The sequence below is a fragment of the Cnephaeus nilssonii genome (assembly GCF_951640355.1).
Source record: "Cnephaeus nilssonii genome assembly, chromosome: 5".
Classification (NCBI taxonomy): Eukaryota; Metazoa; Chordata; class Mammalia; order Chiroptera; family Vespertilionidae; genus Cnephaeus; species Cnephaeus nilssonii.
The window spans coordinates 18,580,886-18,599,754 of record NC_137076.1 but is presented as its reverse complement, the minus strand read 5'-3'; the positions used below and the strand labels follow the sequence as shown (position 1 = coordinate 18,599,754).

The window sequence follows — 18,869 nt, the reverse complement described above, 5'->3', positions numbered from 1 at the left end:
ATAGATAAACTGAGAAATAATGTCATGGGGTGGGGGGTGGCGCTCAGCCAGCTGAGACCAGGGCTATCTAGAATCTTATTAGGGTACACATAAGGAAACTGGCCCAGAGAGCAGACCACACTTGCCCAAGGTCGCAGCAGGCGGGCCCTGGAATGGGGGTGCTGGCTGGCTCTGCCTCTCTCACATTAGGGTCCCCTTGGGCTGGGCAGAGACGGAAGGGCCCAGAACAAATGTGGCTGCATTTGCTCAGCACCTACTGGGTGGCACCCTGGTGCCCAGGAGGCCTTGGGACCCCGTTTCACCAAGAACGGAAGCTAAGGCACAGAGAGCTTAGAGCAGCCCAGCAGCCCCCTGACTCACTCCGCACCTTTCACCAAAGCAGGTGGCTTTTCCTGGGCTGAGAGGTCTCTGTCTTTGTCTCTCTCCCCTGCTCTCTCTGTGTCATTCTCCATGTCTTCCCAGCAGTCCTGAGGAGCACACAGGGGACTAGCTTGGCCCTCCTGATGACGAACCCCTCCCCACAGCCTAGCTCTTCCAGCCGGGCCTTACCCTCTGACCCACGCAGAACAGCCTGTTCCCTCCACCCTCCAAAAGCCTGTAATCAGCTCCCCGGGACAGAGCCGAGGCCAGCAGCTGGGGCTGGGGGAGGGCTTCTGTCCTCCAGGGCCCCAGCCAATGCCCTACCCTGCTGTCCTCCTCCCGCAGCCTCTCCCACTGTGCCTCCACTGTGCCCTTCAGGGGTCTCTATCCCCCCAGCCCTAACCACACTTCTCCCCTGACAGTACCCTCCTCAAGGTTCCCCATCACCCAAGTCCAGCAACAAACCATCCCTTCCACTGGACTCCTTTATTCATTCAACAAACACCCCAGAGTCCCCTCTGTGCCCACCCTACCCAGCCCCCATGGAGCCTCCAGGTCAGAAGAGACAGCTGGACAGTCAGCACCCCAGCCCTATGGTCAGTAGGAAGCACAGGCCTTGCGGGGTGTGGTGGGAGCACACCAAGGAAGGCTACAGGGAGGTGATTGATAGCTGGGGTTTGAGAGATGAATGCAAGTTTTCCAGGGAGGCTAAGTGGCAGGAAAGCCTTGCAGGCAGGTGAGAAGGTTTGGTGGGGCTTAACCTGCACACGCCTCCACAAGTTGACTCTGCACAGCTGAGGAGCCAGCATATGGAACTGGGGCCCAGAGAGGGGAAGCAACTTGCCCACTGTCACACAGCAAACAAGTGGCTCCAACAAACTCTGTACTCTGAGCTTCCTCACTGTCACCATGATGTTCCCTCTGCCAAGAATGCCTTTCCCTCCCTCAGCTGCTGAAAAGCTCCCGTCAGGCTTCAGAGTCGTCAATGTGTAACCCTCTGATCAAGAGAGAAAGGCCCCAGTGTACAGGCGGGGAAACAAGCCCTGGGGTACAGTTAGGGTAGACTGGGACCCCAGCGTCTCCTGGCCCTTCACATAGTCCCAGTCACACTTGCTCTTCCAAAAAGTGAATTTCCAACCAGAGCAGCTGCTCTTGTCCTTGGCTCCCTCCAGTGAGAGCAGGATGGGCGAACAGAAGCCTGCGCTCGTATATTTAAAGCTACACAAGGTCCCTGCTGGAAACTAGTCTGGGAAGACATTCTCTGAGAGGATGGGAAAGTGGGAGGAGCTTAAATGTGGCCCCGCCCCTCTGGGAGCAGGGCTCAAAGGGGCCCATAGAGCCGTCTGTCTTGAATTTTTACAAGTTCCAAAGGCCACGAAGCTGCTGTTGCTTCACAAGCCAGGGACGCCCCCAAACGCAATGTCATTTGACTCCTGGGGGTCTCCGTGAAGCAGGTGGCAGCACCCTGCCCAAACTCGCGAGGCCCGTCCATTGCGACAAGAACCCAGAGGTGCGGGAGGTATAAAAACGACAGTGAGTGAGGTTCTCCCTCCAGACAAGCAGGGAAGGTGTGCATCTCAGGCTCCTGGACGCTACCCCCGACTTCCACTCCACAGCGCCTCCAGCTGGGGGCCCAGGGTGCTGAAGGATGGTCGGTCTTGTGGGCTAGGAGCCCAGCACAGCTTCATGAGCTCATGAACCTGGAAGGCAGGGGGGGGGGGGGGGGGGGGGGAAGGAGACAACAGGGTCACATGGGAGTGGTAGGAAGGACATGACTCTTGTTTTAAAATATACTTAGACTCCATCCCTCCCCTGCTCCAAAGCCTCCCATGGCTCCCTAAGGGTCTTAGAACAAAATCTCACCCCTCTCTGCCTCCTTCCCTCCATTCCCTCCTTCCTGCTTCCATGCAGCCACATCGTTATTTAAACGCACCAAGCTCCTTCCTACCTCAGGGCCTTCACAGCGGCTGTGTCTTCCACGGAGAAGGCCCTCGGCCAGCTCTCCCCACGGAGGGCTCCTCCTCTAGGTATCCCCTCCTCTAAGAGGCCCTCCCTGGCCGTCCCTCCCTGATCACTTCCCCGTTCATCTCTTTCCCGCCAGCATGGTTTTCTTTTTTTCTTCTTTTTTTAAATATTTGTATTGATTTTTAGATTGAGAGGAAGGGAGAGGAAGAAACATCAATTGGCTACCTCCTGCACACTCCCTGCTAGGGATCAAGCCTGCAACCTGGGCATGTGCCCTGACCCCAAAATGGAAGCAGCAACCTTTCTATGCGCAGGATCATGCCCAACCAACTGAGCCACACAGGCCAGGGACCCACCAGAATGTTTTTGCTGGTTTCTGCTGGTTACTGGGAGGGCCCTGCTGAGTCCCCAGCATCAGAACACAGTCGGAGCTCCATATTTGTGGCCCAAACGAATTAATTTGTGAATGACCAACTGCCTGGCAGAAACTCTCACAAAAGTTGTGATGATAGCCCTGGCTGGTGTGCTCAATAGTTAGAGCGTTGAGCCATGCACCACAGGGGCGTGGGTTCAATTCCTGGTCAAGGGAGTGTACCAGGTTTGATTCCTGCCCCATTGGGGTGCAAGCATGGGAGGCAACCAATTGATGTGACTCTTTCACCTCTCTCTCTCTCTCTCTCTCTCTCTCTCTCTCTCTCTCCCCCTCCCTCCCTTCCACTCTCTCTAGAAATCAATGGAAAAAAATTCCTCTGGTGAGGACTAACAAACGTGAGTCCCCACGATTTTATTGAGTGCCAGCTGTGTGCTGGGCGTCCCCGTCCTGTAAGGCAGCGTTATTTCCGTTTTGGATATGGGTCAGCTGTGGCTCTGAAAACGCTCAGCCTCACGCCCCGGCGGGAGCTCTCCACCAAGAGACAAGGTGGTGGAGACTCAGAGGGGCCGGCTGGCTTGCCCAAGACCCTAGTGTGGGAAACTGAGTCAGTTCCTCCAGCACTCACCTCACCAGGGCAGGCTGGAGGCGCAGGCAGCCTCTGGCCCTCGGCCAGCAGGTCCAGGAGGCGGCAGAGAGCCGGGACATCTCGCTCACATCCCATCATCCGCAGGAACTCCTGGGGCCAGAGGGAACCCAGGTGGTGAGGGGAAGAGGGGAGCAGGTGAGCAGGGGGTAAGCCATCCTGAAGGGAGGAAGGGCTCACTCCGGGTGGGGGTAGGGGCGGGGTCCTCTGATGGAGGGGCTGCCTGAGGGGAGGCGGTCAGCCATAGCGAGGGGGTGCGAGAAGGAGGGTGTAGGGGCTCAGGACGCTGACTCACAGCGGAGGGGCTGCAGCTCTTGTCGCTGTAGGTGAACAGCTCGTACAGAACAACCCCAAAGCTCCAGACATCTGACTGGCGCGAGAAGATGTTGTCGGAGAGGGACTCCGGGGCGTACCTGGAGGGGACAGGGCGGCCTTGGGGTGCGAGTGCGGGGCAGAGGACAGGAAAGGAGCAGCACTGGGCTGGAGCAGCTGGCCAGGGCAGGTGGGCGACAGGAAGGTCAGACTCCAGCTCCAGGGCTCAGTTCCCCTGACTGTGGGATGGAGCTGAATCTGTGGCCAGCCAGGGCGGGACCTGGGGGCGGGGGTGGGGGGGTGGGGGGTGGGGACGGGTGTCAACTCTGTGGCCTGCAGTTGTGGGGACGGGAGGGGCCAGTGCTGAGGGGGAGGGGCGCAGCCAGTACACTGGGAAGGGCTAGCCGGAAGGGGCCAGGGCTGTGGGCGGGCGGGGCTAGGGTGGGCCCAGGACAGTAAGGAGAAGGGGCCGGATCCGAACAGGGGGAGCAAGGGAGGGGCCCGGATAGTGGAGCGGAGAAGCAGGGGACCAGGGCGGGGCTCAGGGTGCAGCTGCAGCTGTGGGCGGGGCCAGCACACTGGGAGGAGGGGCGTGGCCAGGGAGGGAAAGCCTGTGGGGAAGAGGGGCGGGTTGAAGCGGGTTTCCCACCAGAAGATGGGGCTTTGGCCCGGTTCCCGGACAACGTAATAGTCTTTGTCCAGGGGTAGCAGCTTGGCAAGGCCGAAGTCAGCGATCTTGACGTGCGTCTCACTCTCCACCAGGATGTTCCGCGCTGCCAGGTCGCGGTGCACACAGCGGCGGGAGCCCAGGTACTCCATGCCCTGCAGCCGGACATGGGGTACAGAGAATGACTCATCAGGGGCCCCGAGCCTGACCTGGATCCAGCCCCAATCCCAACCCAGATCCAAGCCTAACCCCACTTCTGCCTCATCCTGACGTTAGCCCGAACTCAACCTCACCTCCAACCAGACCTGGACCCCAAGTCAGCTTTCGCCAGGCTCCTCCCAGACTCCCACCCAAGGCTGGCCAGCGCAGCCCGCCCGCAGGTCCCGGGGCTTCCCCGCACCTTGCAGATCTGTGAGGCGTAGAGGAGCAGGCGGCCAGCGTCAAGGCGGGCACGGTGCCGCTGCAGGAAGTCTCGCAGACAGCCACTGGGCAGGTATTCCATGACCAGCCGCAGGCTCTGGCGGCCTAGGAGGCAGGGAGGCGGGAGGGGTCACCATGGGCCCAACTCTTGTCTCCTCCCTTCCCCATTCTTCCTCCTGTTCAGAGTGGGACCTTGGGTTCTTCCTGGACTCAGTATTGCTTTCTATAAAGCTAGAGGCCCGAAATGCGGCGGCTGCCTCGGCCCTCGCAGCTCGAGCTTAGTCAGGAAGGACATCCGGTCTAATTAGCATATTATAGACTAGAGGCCTGGTGCACAAAATTCATGCGGGGTGGGGGGGTGTCCCTCTGCCTGGCTTGCACTCTCTCCAATCTGGGACCCCTTGGGGGATGTCTGACTTCCAGTTTAGGCCAGACCAGCAGTCAGACATCCCTCTTGCAATCTGGGACCACTGACTCCTAACCGCTCACCTGCCTGCCTGCCTGATTGCCCCTAACCACTCTGCATGCTGGCCTGCTCGCCCCCAACTGCCCTCCCCCACTGGCCTTCTCACCCCCAACTGCCCCCCCTTGCCAGCCTGCTCACCCACAACTGCCCCCCACCCACCGACCTGATCGCCCCCAACTGCCCTCCCCTCCTGGCCTGATCACCCCTAACCACCACTGCCTTGGCCCCAGCACCATGGCTTTGTCTGGAAGGACGTCTGGAAGGTCTCCCGGAAGATCTCCTGGTCTAATTAGCATATTACCCTTTTATTAGTATAGATAGATGGGAAGGCAACAACACTTATTGCTGATGTCTCTTGAGTACTTTCTACCACATATACTGATTCATTGACACCTCATAATGACCCATTTTTCAGGTGGGAATATTGAAACTCAGAAAAGGTCAGCCCTGGGGACAGGGTTGGAAGTGATAGCGCGGAATAAATAACAGTGTCCACGGCACCTGCTGGGGTTCGCAGACTACCCCAAAGTGGAACTGTAGGGTGATGAGGAAGTGGGATTTAGAGTGCCCATTGGGGCGGGGGTGCACCTGGGCCGTAGCTGACCCCGCGGTACTTGACAATGAAGTCGCTGTGCAGGGCTTTGAGGATCTGGATCTCCCGCTGGAAGTCCTTCTGCTGGTCCGGCCCGCTGTGCTGCAGCTGCTTCACAGCCACCAGGGCCCCTGTGTTGTCTCCCAGCGGGTCATAGCGGCACAGCTCCACGCTGCCAAAGTTGCCCTGAGGGAGAGCAGGGCTGGTGTCCACGTGCCGGGGTGCCACCCTGCCCACCCCAGCCCAGCCCACCTCACCTTGCCTAGCTGTGAAATGTACTTGAGGTGTCTCTCCTCAAAGATGGTAGGGTCCTGGCAGGCATAGAGCTGGGCGCCATTCCACAGACCATCATGGGGCGCCAGGGCACCAGGTGTGGGGTCCGAAAGGAGCTCATAATCTGGGGGTCACAGACAGTGATTTGCTATGTGACCTCAATCTGCATGCATCCCCTTTCTGTGCACTTGGCCACCGCGAGCCCAAGGGTACTTTGTGGGGCTGAGGTAGTGCCCTCTGGGCCCAGGCAGGTCCCTCAGGCAGTGCACACCCTGTGCAACGACACGTGGCCGTGGGTATTGAAGGGCCTTTCCAGACTCCACTGCCGTGAGCTGTGGTCACATGACTGAGCTCAGACTGATGGGGAGATGCACTCTGTACCCCTTCAGGCCTGGCACATGGAAACCTAGAATGGGACCCTCCACACTCTTAACTACAGAGGATCCAACAGAGACCTGAGGCCCGGGGATGGGTGGAGCCACAAAGAGGTGCCTGTTGACCTGGACACCCACCCTCACTGAATGAGAGCTAAACACCCGTCATGTTCAGCCTTGAGCTCAGGTGCCTGTTTGTTACAGCTGCTATCAAACGGACCATTACAGCTGACTGTTACAGGACCGACACTCCAATCTTTCTAGGCATACAGATTGGGCCCTGCTCCCACTGGGCCCTGCTCCCCCTGGGCCCAATCCCACATGCAGGTCCTGCCCACCCCGCGGCCCAGGCAGCACCTGACGTAATGAGGTTGTTCAGGTCACGGATGACAGCGCGAAAGGAGGGCCTGTGGCCTGGCTCATAGGCCATGCACTGCTGGATCAGCAGGGCCAGCTCCATCCACTTAGGGGCAGGCAGCTGCTGCCGCTCCTCGTAAAACTGGAGCTTCTGAGGACGGGAGGAGGAGCCGGTCACCCTGGTGCCCCCTCAGGAGGCCTTCCCAGACCCACTCCTCCTCCCCAAGCTGTCAAAGGGGAAGGCTGACCTTGGCGGGCTCCAGGGTACTGATGGGCACTGTGACACCGCTGAACACCTCCCAGACTGTGGCCCCGAAGCCCCACTTGTCAGCTTCCAAGCTAAGAGTCCGGGCCTCCTGGAGACACTCAGGGGCCACCCAGGGGATCCGGTCAGTGAGCACTGTGGGGGCGGAGATGGCAGCAAGGATCACTTCCTTGCCCCACGAGGCCCCTCCCTCCTCCAGCCCTCTGCACTTACTCTCCAGGCTGAGCACAGTGGGACTGACTCCGGGATCACTCAGCTTGATGAAGGGCGGGCTCCCATCAGTGCCCTCCCGAGCCAGAAGCACCTTCCGGGCTGAGACATTGCCATGCGGGAGGCCTTTGTCCTCCTGAGGGGGCCGGGCATAACGAAAAGCCAGGGAGAGTTTGATGAGTGAATATGCTGGCTGCTGACTGCTACACACCCTGCAAAGCCCACCTGGGGCTGCTCAGACCATACTCTGGAATCTTCCCTAGAATACTGGCAGCCTGACTGGCCTCCTCTAGCCCACCCCCTATTCCCTGACTACGGCACTCCCCTTCTCAAATACTGCTCTCCCACCCTGTGGCTCCCCAGTGGCTTCAGGATAAAGTCAAAGGCCCTCAGCCTGGCATTCAAGGCCTTTGAAGCCCAGCCCTTGTGCATTCTTCCCACAAGCTCTGACACCCCCACCCTGGTCTCCTGCCAAGTGAACGAAATGATGCACCCAGACATGGAACATACCCTCTTCGCTGTAAGGCCTTTGCCCAGGCTGTTCTCTCAGCCGGACACGCCCTCCTTGCTTTCTCCTCATGATGAACGCCAACTCAACCTTCCAGGCCCCGGCCCTTTGGGAAGGCTTCCCCCGACCCAGCCTCATTGCTCACTGCTCCCCGATATCCGCAGATGACCAGCTGTTCCCTCCCTCTGCTCTCACATCGCTAAGCCTGTGCATATGCTTTGTCCTCCGTCTAAAATGCCTCCCCTTGCACCCTCGCCAAACTGCTATCCATACAACAGAGCCCACCCTCCACTCCCCCTCCTCTCTGAGAACGGAGGATGGAGCAGGCAGAGGAGCGCTCACCAGATAGTTGAGAGCGTAGGCCAGCTGTTTGATCACCTGCAGCTTCCAGCTGGCTGGCACCAAATGGCCACACTTGCGAAGGTATGTGTCCAGTGCTCCCAGGTGGACAAATTCCTGCACCATGATGCCTGGTGGCCGCACAGGGAAGGGCAGGACTGCATCGTGGGCGACAGGCTCCGCCTCCGCTCCGCCTCAGGAGTCACTGCACTCTGCTCTGACTGTTCCCTCCCCTGCTCCTCCATCCTTACCCTACTCCCCTCTCCACCTCCCCTCCTCCCTTCTCAGAGCTCTCTGCCTGAAATGCCTGGCAGGCTCTGAGCTCTCTCTGTATCTCACATCCAGCCCTTTGCGTATTTGGTGTCTTCTGCCTAGATCACCCCTCTTCTCTCCCTTCCCTAATTCCTACTTATCCTCACCGCCCACAACCATTGCCTGATCTCCAAGCCATGTCGGTGGTCTCTGGCCACCCCGGGTGCCCTGCGCTGTCCCCATCGCACACGATCATATGTCACCTTGCCGGCCTGTCACCCAGCTCCTGGGATGAGCTAAATGGGTGGGATGGAGGCTTGGAGAGGCAATGTGGCCCTGACCAAGTCGCAGAAGGGCAGACAGTGAAGTGACATTGGAACCCAGGTCTGGCTTGAGATGGTTCTGGGGCTGGGTATCGGTGGGAGCCTGGAGTGGCGATTGAGGGGCCTATGTGCAGCGAGGGGCCCTGGATGTGTATTTCTAATGCTGCCATGGAGAGGCTCAGTGAGGCGGTGGGGATGAGGTGGGGTGGGGGTGGGGCACAGCGTGTCTCTTACTGTCTCCGGCCATGCACACGCCATGAAGCAACACGAGATGCTGATACGACACTTGGCTCATCAAACTCGCTGCTTCCAGGAATGACTGGGGAGATCAGGAGGGAGAGAAGATGCATGGGTTCCTCTCACTCCAGGATCCAACCAGCGACCCCAAACTTACAGCTCACACACCTGCCTTAGGAGGAGGCCTGGCCCCAACTTTTTCTGGGCCTGGGTCCCACTGTGAGTGGACACCGCACTCTACATCATAATTTTCTGATGGCAGCTACAAGTGGGCACTGTAGCCTACCTCAAATCTCTCACAGATAAGTGGGAGATTTGGGGTTAAGCAAGGCCTAGCCTCTCTGATGCCTTCATTGACACCACTCCCTGTCCTTTGCACACTCCTCTCTAGCCCACTGGCCTCCTCACTGGTCCTCAAATGTGCCCTGCTCAGTCCTGCCTCAGGACCCTTGCACTGGCTAGTGCACTCTTTCCATTTGCATCGGCGTTCCCCGACTCTTCTGTACTTCATCATGTGGAGATGCTGTGGCTACATTTCTATGTTAAAATGCCTCTGATTCCATGACCCTCTCTGCAGCCAGCCCTGACCCCAAAGGCCTGGTCCCTACCGCTCACCTCCATGCAGTGCTTATGTTTAGCATCCAGCACTTTGAGCAGCACCTCCGTCTTCCGAGGATCCCCATCCACGGTCTCGTGGCGACAGCCCCGGTAGATCTTGGTGAAGGATCCATGGCCCAGGTTCTCACACTGGAGGGTGAGGGAACCACAGGAGAGGCTAGTAAGGGCATTCCTGTGGGGTCCCGACCCCCCTCTCTGGCCTGAGCAAGGCACAGGCCCTGGTCCCATTTTACAGATGATGAAGCAGAAGCACAGAGAGGTTACATCACATGCCTGAGGCCACACAGCAGAGAAGGATGCAGACCAGGTCTCTGGACTCCAGCGGAGGGGTCCCCATCCACCCCTGTTTCCTGAGGCTCCTTACCCACTCCAGGCTGTCAGCGGCGATCTTGTGAAAGGTCATCTGACTCAGCTGGCATCCCGAGTGGGGCTGAACAGGGGATGATGTGGGTGGACTGCAACCTCTCCGGACCACGATCAGGTTGGACTTTTCTACGAGGCGGGGGTGGAGGGAGAAAACCAGAGGGCAGAGGTAAAAGGCCCTCAAAGGTTTGCTCACTTCCTGTCTTAGTTTGGAGTCACCCCAGGAAGCCGGCCCTGCGATGAGGACACAGGGACACACTCCAGGGCACATGGTTCACTGGAAAGGGGACTCCTGGTCGCCCCTAGGTGAGGGGTTGGGGAGTGAAACAGAGAGGGAAAGAACCCTGCCGGGGGGGCGGGGAGGAGTGGGGGGAGGAGTGGGGGGTGCCAATGAGCAACCAGCACTAAGGTCAACTTGGTCTCCGTATTGCCCAGGGCTCTGGGAGAGGCAGCGCTCACACCACAGAGCTGCCCCAACCCAGGGGTTTGTCTGAGAGTGAATTCAACCAGAGGGAAGGGCAAAGGATGGAGAGAGATTAAGTGCTAGTGACCTCCCTCCCTCAGATTCTGGATTCAGCTGTGCCTGAGACAGTAATCCATCCCACAAGCCAATACATCAACCTTTCTTCCCTAAACCACTTTGCATTTTCTGCCACTTGCCACACAAGAGCCGTGACAAGCGGAAGAGCAGGGCCCCACATAGACTCCTCAGCTCAAGGGAGAGTGCGGGCTCACCTTTGGGTCTAGGGGTGCAGCAGAAGGTGAGGTTCAGAGCAACCCCGTCTACGTGCAGACCACCATCCCAGCAGGCCGCCAGGAGCTCTCGGAGACTGCTATGGGGCCGGCCAAGGCCAGCCAGGGAGAAGGTTCCGGTGGGGTCACACCGGATGAGGCAGCCCTTGTAATTGGGGCCCAGCGGGGTCTGCAAGGAGGAGTGGTCCCTGAGTGGGAGTAGGCAGCACGCTCCTCGCTCTCTCCCTCTTTCTTGAGCACTACGGGCTCATCTTGATCTCCAAGCCTTTGCACATGCTGTTTCCCTCCACTGGGAATGTCTTTTCCCTTCCCTTCTTCAGGAAGCAAATGCTCACACATCTTTCAGGACGCAACTCAAATCTCTCCTCCTCCAGGAAGCCCTCCCTGACCTCCTGGCTCCTAGTGGTGGACTAACCTGGACGCACACAGTGAGGAGGAAGCTGTCGAAATCCTGGGGGCTGCGGCGGAGAACGTAGGAGCCAGGGAGGGAGCCTCCAGTCTTGAGCTTGTTGATGGCAAAATCCAGGCTTGGGGGAAGGTGGAAGGGAGCCAAGATTGCAAGACAAAGAGATGGAGGCAGAGGAACCAAGCACTATGGTCAACCTGGGCTCTAATTCTGGTCTCTCTGAGGCCCTGGGATCCTCACCAGGTAATATTCCCTCCCTCCCCCCTATGTAAAATGGGCCAAATGATGGGTTTCTGCCTAGGAGATTAAGCAAGAGGAAATGGCCTGGGACCCCAGGCGTCAGAGGGAGGGACATGGTTGGTTGCCTGGGCAGCAGAAAGGAGACCCAGCCTCTTTGAGTGCTGACTATACACCAGTGGCGATCCAGCACTTGACCCCTTGTCCAGGGCTCCTGGAAGGCGAGGACATTGAGGCACCAAGAAGGGGAGTGACCAGGGTTTGGACTCGGGTGGAACAGGCTGCCGAGGGCGGGTATGGAAGGCCGGTCCTTACGTGATGGGGCCGTGGCACTGCTGAGCCAGCTCCTCCAGCAGCCGCGGCGGCGCCACCTCCTTGCAGAAGTAGTGCTGGGAGTCCGTGGTCAGCCGGAAGTAGCCGTCCACGAGCGCCACGAAGGACAAGGAGGCTGGCAGCCCCGGGAACTCGGCCTCCTGCGCGGGGCCGAGCGGGGGCCGCGTTAGCGCCTGCTGTGGTCCCCGCTCTCGGGTAAGTCGGAAGAGGAGGGGCGCCCAGCACCCACCAGGATCTGGTTGTCTGTCCTGGTGATGGTGACCAGGCGATGCTCCCCAGCTGGGCCAACGCGCGGGGCCTGCTTGATGCTGATGTCCACGATTTCCGGAAAGTCGCAGAAGGGCTGGAAGACCTGGGAGGGAGGGAGGCGGAGGCCTGGAGTCCGCTTTGTCGGAGCCCCCAAACGCTCTTGGAAGCCTGAACCCCACCAACCCACACAATGAACCCCGCAGCTCTCGGCCTGGCCCAGTCCATTCCTTTCCCACCTCGCCCCTGCCAAGCCCTCCTCTTCTATTAATCACACCCCTCTCGACCCTTCCCCTGCCCATCCCCAAATTTCCCCCACCCTACCCCCGCCAAAACCCTCCTCCATCTCTCAGTGGGAACCTTCCCTGAGCCCCTCCCTTGCTTAGCTCCACTTTATTTTCCCGCCTCTCTTAGTCCAGTCGGAAGCCCCACCCTTAGCCCCGCCTCCTCCCTGTACCATCGGTTAGCTCCGCCCAACCAGCTCCCTCCCTCTCAGCCCCGCCCATTTTTCGTTCCCGCCTCCTCACTCAGCCCCACCCCTCACTCTGCTAGCCACTACCTGAGGCCGCCCAGTCTCTCCCCCAGCTTGGGCCCCGCCCCCAAGAGCCCTGCCCATTTCCTGCCCCTCCCTCCTAGGCCCCGCCCCCAAGAGCCCGGCCCATTTTCTGCCCCTCCCTCCTAGGCCCCGCCCCCGCCGTCGGCCCCGCCCAGATTCTGCGGGCACCTCCTGTGTTCCTGGACTCCAGGCAATGCCGCTACCACCAGCTACGCGGAGCAGCCCCTTCGCATCTTGACCACCAGCAGACCCGGGGAGGCCCACGAGGAAGGTCTCCGAGGCCCTAGCCAGGTCCAGTCTCTCCAGGTCCATGATGTACTTGGCCATGAGTGAGTGTCTGTCAGCCTGGCAGGTGGCCACGCGGAGCAGGGCCTGGCGCACCCTCCTCCGGATGCGCCTCCGGGTAACGAAGCTCAGGCCCTGGATCAGGTCTCGCAGGCCAGGGGGCAGGCAGGTCTTGTAGCTGTGAGTGGGGGGCGTGGACTCTCAGTGTGGAAACGAGTCCCGGCAGGGACTGTCAGGGACACACCCCAACCCAGGCTTTAGTTGAGGGGCTGTAGTGTGGCCTGTCCGTAGGCATGGGGACACACTCAGGGGCATGCACGGGAGCAGGGCCTCAGTGTGGTGAAGGCCATTGGGGCCCACAGGACAGACAGGGACACAGGCAGGCCTTTGCGGGCAGGAGGCAGGGCCCTGGAGCCTCAGTGGGGCCTGGGCCTGGGCTGAGGCCTGGGTCATCACATGGACACGCCGCAGGCTTGTAGGTAGGGAGCCTTATGGGGTTTCTGAGCTCTGGGATGCCCTGGTGGAGCCATGTTTGCGCACTCCCAGCTGGCAGCTGGGCACCACAGCCCGGAGGCCCTCACCTGACGGTCTTCAGCAGCTCCTCCGGCCGCTGGGCCTGCTCACAGGCCATCCGAGCCAAGTCCAGCACAGCCAGGCTGAGACATTCGCCCTGCTCCTTGAGGCTGAGGCCCACCGGAAGGCGGCCACTCACCAGGTCATTGCGGTGCTGGGAGCCGGTCACAGCCCAACTGTGAGCCCTGAGGTTGCCCTGTGGACCCCCACCCCTGGGCTGACCCCCACCCCTGGGTTGCCACAGGGAGGATCAGCCAAGGCCACCCCTGAGGTTGCTCTGCCGGCCCCCAACCCTGGGCCAGGCCCCACACAGACCCCTACCTGAGCAAACAGGTATTCCAGGACTGGCAGGTCAAGGATGGCGCTGGCCAAGTCCTTTCGAAGCCCGAAGCGGTGACACGTCTCTAGCCCAAACCAGTTGGGGAAGTAAAAGCTGTGTAGGGGAGGGGAGAACCCTAGAGTGTGGGGTATGGGGGGCGGGGGGAAGGGAGTAGAGGACTGTGCCAAGACCTCACAGAGCCCAGGGTGTGCCAGTGAATTGCTGTGTGACCTTGGGCAAGCCATCTACCCTCTCTGGCCTCAGTTTCCCTGTCTGTGAAACCTACAGTGATCACACCCTCCCTGGAGCACTCATTGTGAGGTACAGGGAAATGATACATTGTAGGATCACTGTTTAAACTCCCATTTCCTAAGCCCTCAGCAAAAGGCATCCTGCAGGGAGGGCAGGGAGGGGGGGGGGGGTGCTTCCTACCGGAGCCTGTAGACAAGGACCTGGGTGCCCTCGTCCTCCACGGAGAAGATGTGGCTCGGGGGGAACCAGCAGGACAGGTCCTCCAGAGCCAGAGCAAACAGGGAGTGGTACACGGGCAGGATGCCTGAGGGGATGCCCCCGTCAGCTCCCTCCTGGTCTCCATCTGTCCCCTGCAGCCCCCAAACAGTGCCACAGGGCTCTCTGGCACCTTTAGCTGTGACACTGTTCCACCCCTGCTCACACACACTCCAGGGCTCCCACTGCCCTCTCACCATCTTCTCAGGGCTCTCTCCCCCTCCCCCCAGAGTCTCTCTCCCCGCTGTACTCTTTACCTGGAGGATGATCAGCCGTTTTCCCTCCTGTGCTATCACATGCCATTCCCTCCTCCCCCCTTACCAAACTCCTACGCATCCCTCAAAGCCCCAGTTCCAATGCTGACTCAGGCTGGCAGCTATTCTAGCTCCCAATCCGGGCCCCTCACTCCTACCCATCCCTCTGGCCCCGCATTTTTAAGGGCCCACTCACCACTGGCCTTAGCAGCCCGAACACACAGCTCTTCAGCCGAGTGGTCCCCAAAGGAAAAGGATAGGCGCTGAGGGGGCCCAGGACCCCGAGAGGGCAGCAGCACGTGCAAGGCTCCAGCCTCGGAAGACGAGAGGCTGTAAGAGCGCGCAGGGATCAGGGGTGTCTCCTCACCGGGAGGCGCCATGAGTGCAGCTGCCTGGACAGAGAGAGGCAGGCCCTGAGTTCTGGGCAGAGGGGCAAGACTGCATAGAGTAAAACTTGAGAGAACGGACTAATTTGGGCGAGGCGGGGGTCCGTTAAAGCCAAAAGTCCATTAGGTAATAGTGGGTTTTCTGAATGTGTATGTTAAAAATTTGACAAATTAGCCGAAACCGGTTTGGCTCAGTGGATAGAGCGTCGGCCTGCGGACTCAAGGGTCCCAGGTTCGATTCCGGTCAAGGGCATGTACCTTGGTTGCGGGCACATCCCCAGTAGGGGGTGTGCAAGAGGCAGCTGATCGATGTTTCTCTCTCATCGATGTTTCTAACTCTCTATCCCTCTCTCTTCCTCTCTGTAAAAAAATCAATAAAATATATTTAAAAAAAAAATTGACAAATTAGTTAGTTTACCTGCTTTTACTTATGTAGACACATTTGTGTAATTACAATTAAGTCTGTATGGCCCTGGCCGGTGTGGCTCAGTGGTTGAGCATGGATCTATGAACCAGAGGTCAGGGCAAATGCCTGGGTTATGGGCTGGATCCCAGTAGGGGTGCGTGCAGGAGGCAGCCGGTCAATGATTCTCTCTCAGCATTGATGTTTTTATCTCTCTCTCCCTCTTCCTTCCTCTCTGAAATCAATACAAATATATATTTTAAAAATTAAGTAGGTAGGAACAGTTTAATTTCACAGAAAAGTTTTCTACATCTATTACCGTAATTTTAAATTTATACTGAATAGGTCTAGTCAATGCACGCATTCACCAGTCACAGAGAGTAAACAAATGCACAGGGGTGGGGTGTGGCTCAGTGCACATTGGAACCCTGGCCTCTGCAGAAAGTCACACCAACAGACAACAGAACCAACTGCGTGATGTGGTGTGACCACGTGTGCTAATCATTCCCCGCACATCATTTAGGAGCGGTGACTCTTGGATTTAAACATGTAAACTATAGTTGTAGATCTGTAATATTTATTTATGTCAGCGAAATTATTAGTTTTTTTTTTCCAACATATGGTCTATACGCTAAAAATTGTTAAAAATAACAATGAATTGCCCTAGCTGGTTTGGTTCAGTGGATAGAGCATTGGCCTGTGGACTAAAGGGTCTCGGGTTTGATTCCGGTCAAGGGTATGTACCGTGATTGCCGGCTTGATTCCGGCCCTGGTCGGGTGCTCGTGTGTCTCTCTCACATCGATGTTTCTCTCTCTGTGTCTCTTCCCATCCCTTCCACTCTCTCTAAAAATCAATAGAAAAATATTTTTGGGTGAGAATTAAGCAAAAATAATAATAAAATAACAGTGAGTTAATAACAAAAAAAATGTTAATTTAATTATAAGCAAATCTTAGTTACCGTATTTTCCAGCGTATAATACAACTTTTTAACCCAGGAAAATCTCAAAAGTCGGGGGTCTTATACGCCGGAAAATACGGTATTTGGGTTTTAAGCAATCTGATATACATTGTCAGAGATTTTTCTAACCTAGTAAAAGCATTTTAAAATTAACAGGGTATTAATTTTCACATACAGACCGGAAATTTTGTCCATTATATCCCAAATCTGTTCAAGTAAGCTCCACAAAATGGTTTACTGTACAAACCTCCTAGATTGGGAAGGGGCGGGGGGGGGGGGGGGGCCGGGGAGGAATAGAGATACTGCTGGGTGAGGTAGGGATTCGGCTGGAAAAAGAAAGAAGAGAGGGACAGAAATACACAGAGAGAACGAGAAAGAGATGGGGAAAGCAAGAGGGGGTTCTGAGTATGCAAGGTGGGTGAGGAGCCACAAGCCCCCAGGCAAGGTCTGTGCTGGGGGCTGGAAGATACTCTGCACCCAGATTTGTGTGAACTCACACCAAACGCTCTTGTTAGTGCCCAAGGCAGACATCTCCAGTCAATCTGCAGCCTCTCTTACCCCCTCGTCCAGCCCCCGCCCCAGGAAGGCAGGAGCAATTGATCACAGATGTACAGATTTGCCAACCAGGAAGCAGATGGGTGCTGGCTTTTGCACTCAAGGGTTTACAGGCGTAAGGGTGTCCGTCACTCCCTGTTGGGAGTGGAACTCAAGCACTTCTGGCTGGAAGCTTCTGCATCGGATGTGATTCGAGCCCAGGGGGCAGACCCAGTCTGATGACTCTGCCCACAGGGGTCTCTGTCTCCATCACTCCTATCATTGAGCTCCTCGGCATCTCAGGCCCCAGGGCAGGAAGCCCAGGAGGAAAATACCCCCTTTATTCACAGACAACCCCCAGCACGCGCGCGCTCTCTCTCGCGCGCGCGCTATCTCTCTCTCTCACCACTGGGGATCCCCAGAGCTCAGGGCCCCTGGCTGGGCTGGGCAAGGGGTTGGTCTTTGAACCCAATGAGAAAAATCGGGGAGGTGGTCAAGATCCACTTAAACTGCCCTGAGTTAAGAAGATACAAAGAGAATGTTGGGTAAAACAAAATAATAGTTACAAAATATGTTACAAAATAATAGTAGGGAATGGGGGTAAGCGGGGACAGCAATAATGTGTTTGTCACGCACTTAGAATATCAGCCTGGGGCTGGGATAGATGAAGACCCCAGGCTCTGGGTTCAAATCCCAGCCCCCCCCCCCATGTGACCCTAGCAGGGCTCCCACCACTGGGTCTCTCTGTCGATTGTGAAATGGGCTGACTCCTCAGCCACCTCAGTGAGGTGGTCCCCTTAGCCACCCAGAGGTGTCAACCCGTTTAATCTGCAGTAACTGACCCAATCCTTAGCGAGTGAGCCAGCCAAACAGACAGGAAAGTCCCCTGACAAGGTGGCTTAGTGGTTCCTGTCAGGGAGGGAGGGTGTGTGGTAGGGACAGGACTTGGCCCTAGGAACCCCTCAGTGCCACCAGCTCCCAGACCAGCAATGGGAACATTCACGGCCCCGGGAGCCTGGGGACCCCTGTCACCCCACAGAGGGGACCACTGTCCTGTTTCTAACAGCCACCCTGATCTTGCCCGACTCTGCACTTTCATAAAAACAGACTCACACAGCATGTCTTCTCTTTAAAATAAATCTTTTTTTAAAAAAAGCAACAACCCACACGATTGTTTAAATATCGAAAGTAAAAATAAAGGAAAACTCGGAGGTGAAAACCCAGGGTTTGGGGACGAGAAAAATGCCCCTGTTTTGACACCAAAATTCCCACATGCTGGGTCACCCCAGGCTCTGGCGGGGGCTGCGAGGGTCTGGGCTGGATCTGGTCCCCGAAGCAAGAACAGTGATGGACGCAGGCCCCCAGAGCTGCACTGTGAAGCCTATTTTATGCCTGACAAAGCGAAGGCCCCCCGAGCCAGTGCTTCGCCAGCATCCGAGCTCACATCGGTCTCGCAGCTTTCCTCGCAGGCCTGGAAGGCAAACTTGCCCTTGCTGTCACAGTACCCTCCACGCGCCCTGACATCCCCAGACACAACCGTGCACCCCCGCCCCCGCCCCCCCCCCGCCCCGGGCCTGGCCAGAGCCCTGTGGCACCACCAGATCTTACCTGGCAGGTGGGGCCCCTGGGCCAAGGATGGGAAGGCAGGGCCGGGTGGCAGTGGAAGGAAAGTCCCGCTGGGCTCTTTCCTGTGTGGGCCCCTCGGCTTCCTGAGCGGCTGTCACTTACCGAAAGTCACGGCCCTGTGGGGGACGGGGGCGGGGAGGTGAGAGGGCCCAGCTGGGGAGGGGCAGAAATTTCCAGAAGCCTGCACAGCAGCGGGTCACGTCGGGGTCTCAGTACGTTAACGGCAGAAATAGAGGAACAGGGACTAGCTATAATTCTAAGAAATACTAATCCTGTTCGGTTAACCGCGACTGTGCTGTGCCGATTAGAGGAAGCACATTCTAACTTGGCGGAGAGTTGTTCGCCCTGGGACAGGAGGGCTTAGGTTGGAATGCAGTCCGTCTCCTTTCCCGAGAACTGCGTGTGCAATCTCCCCCCAGGGATGCCCAGAGGCACCGCCCTCTGCCACCCCGCAGCCCGCATGGCCTATAGCCTGTGGCCATTGTGCCTTACCTGCTTCCCCAGGCCTGTGGTTCTTACTTTCCCAGTAATCTCTACCTCCTACCAATGGCTTATGGGGAGGGATAGCGCAGATT

At 57.8% G+C, this 18,869-nt stretch overlaps 1 protein-coding gene across 2 annotated transcripts; it reads right to left on the bottom strand.

Moving 5' to 3' along the window:
* Nucleotides 1–910: 910 nt before the first annotated feature.
* JAK3 (Janus kinase 3) lies at nt 911–18,585 on the bottom strand. Of its 2 annotated transcripts, XM_079773286.1 has the most exons (25): nt 18,277–18,585; nt 15,920–16,019; nt 14,583–14,778; nt 14,058–14,181; nt 13,628–13,739; nt 13,315–13,460; nt 12,617–12,911; nt 11,876–11,998; nt 11,629–11,786; nt 11,086–11,197; nt 10,653–10,839; nt 9,919–10,046; nt 9,552–9,683; nt 8,934–9,018; nt 8,128–8,255; nt 7,281–7,413; nt 7,051–7,202; nt 6,803–6,953; nt 6,056–6,195; nt 5,795–5,984; nt 4,721–4,845; nt 4,303–4,475; nt 3,637–3,754; nt 3,324–3,434; nt 911–2,060 (listed from the first exon to the last, which is right to left on the bottom strand). In XM_079773286.1, the coding sequence occupies exons 3-25, from the start codon at nt 14,764–14,766 to the stop codon at nt 1,953–1,955; spliced, it is 3,315 nt and encodes a 1,104-aa protein (XP_079629412.1). In that variant the 5' UTR covers nt 14,767–14,778; nt 15,920–16,019; nt 18,277–18,585; the 3' UTR covers nt 911–1,952. The 2 variants fall into 2 exon arrangements, with proteins under 2 accessions (XP_079629412.1, XP_079629413.1); XM_079773287.1 differs by lacking the exon at nt 15,920–16,019.
* Between the last annotated feature and the right edge of the window lie 284 nt (nt 18,586–18,869).

What these genes read in the sequence shown, in the direction of transcription:
- JAK3 (XM_079773286.1), bottom strand. Translation starts at nt 14,766, where the DNA reads ATGGCGCCTCCCGGTGAGGAGACACCCCTGATCCCTGCGCGCTCTTAC. An exon ending in CACTGTGCTCAGCCTGGAGA is followed by an intron (nt 7,203 to 7,280) that starts GTAAGTGCAGAG and finishes CCGCCCCCACAG; the next exon opens with TGCTCACTGACCGGATCCCC. An exon ending in ACGCCTCACAGATCTGCAAG is followed by an intron (nt 4,476 to 4,720) that starts GTGCGGGGAAGC and finishes GTCCGGCTGCAG; the next exon opens with GGCATGGAGTACCTGGGCTC.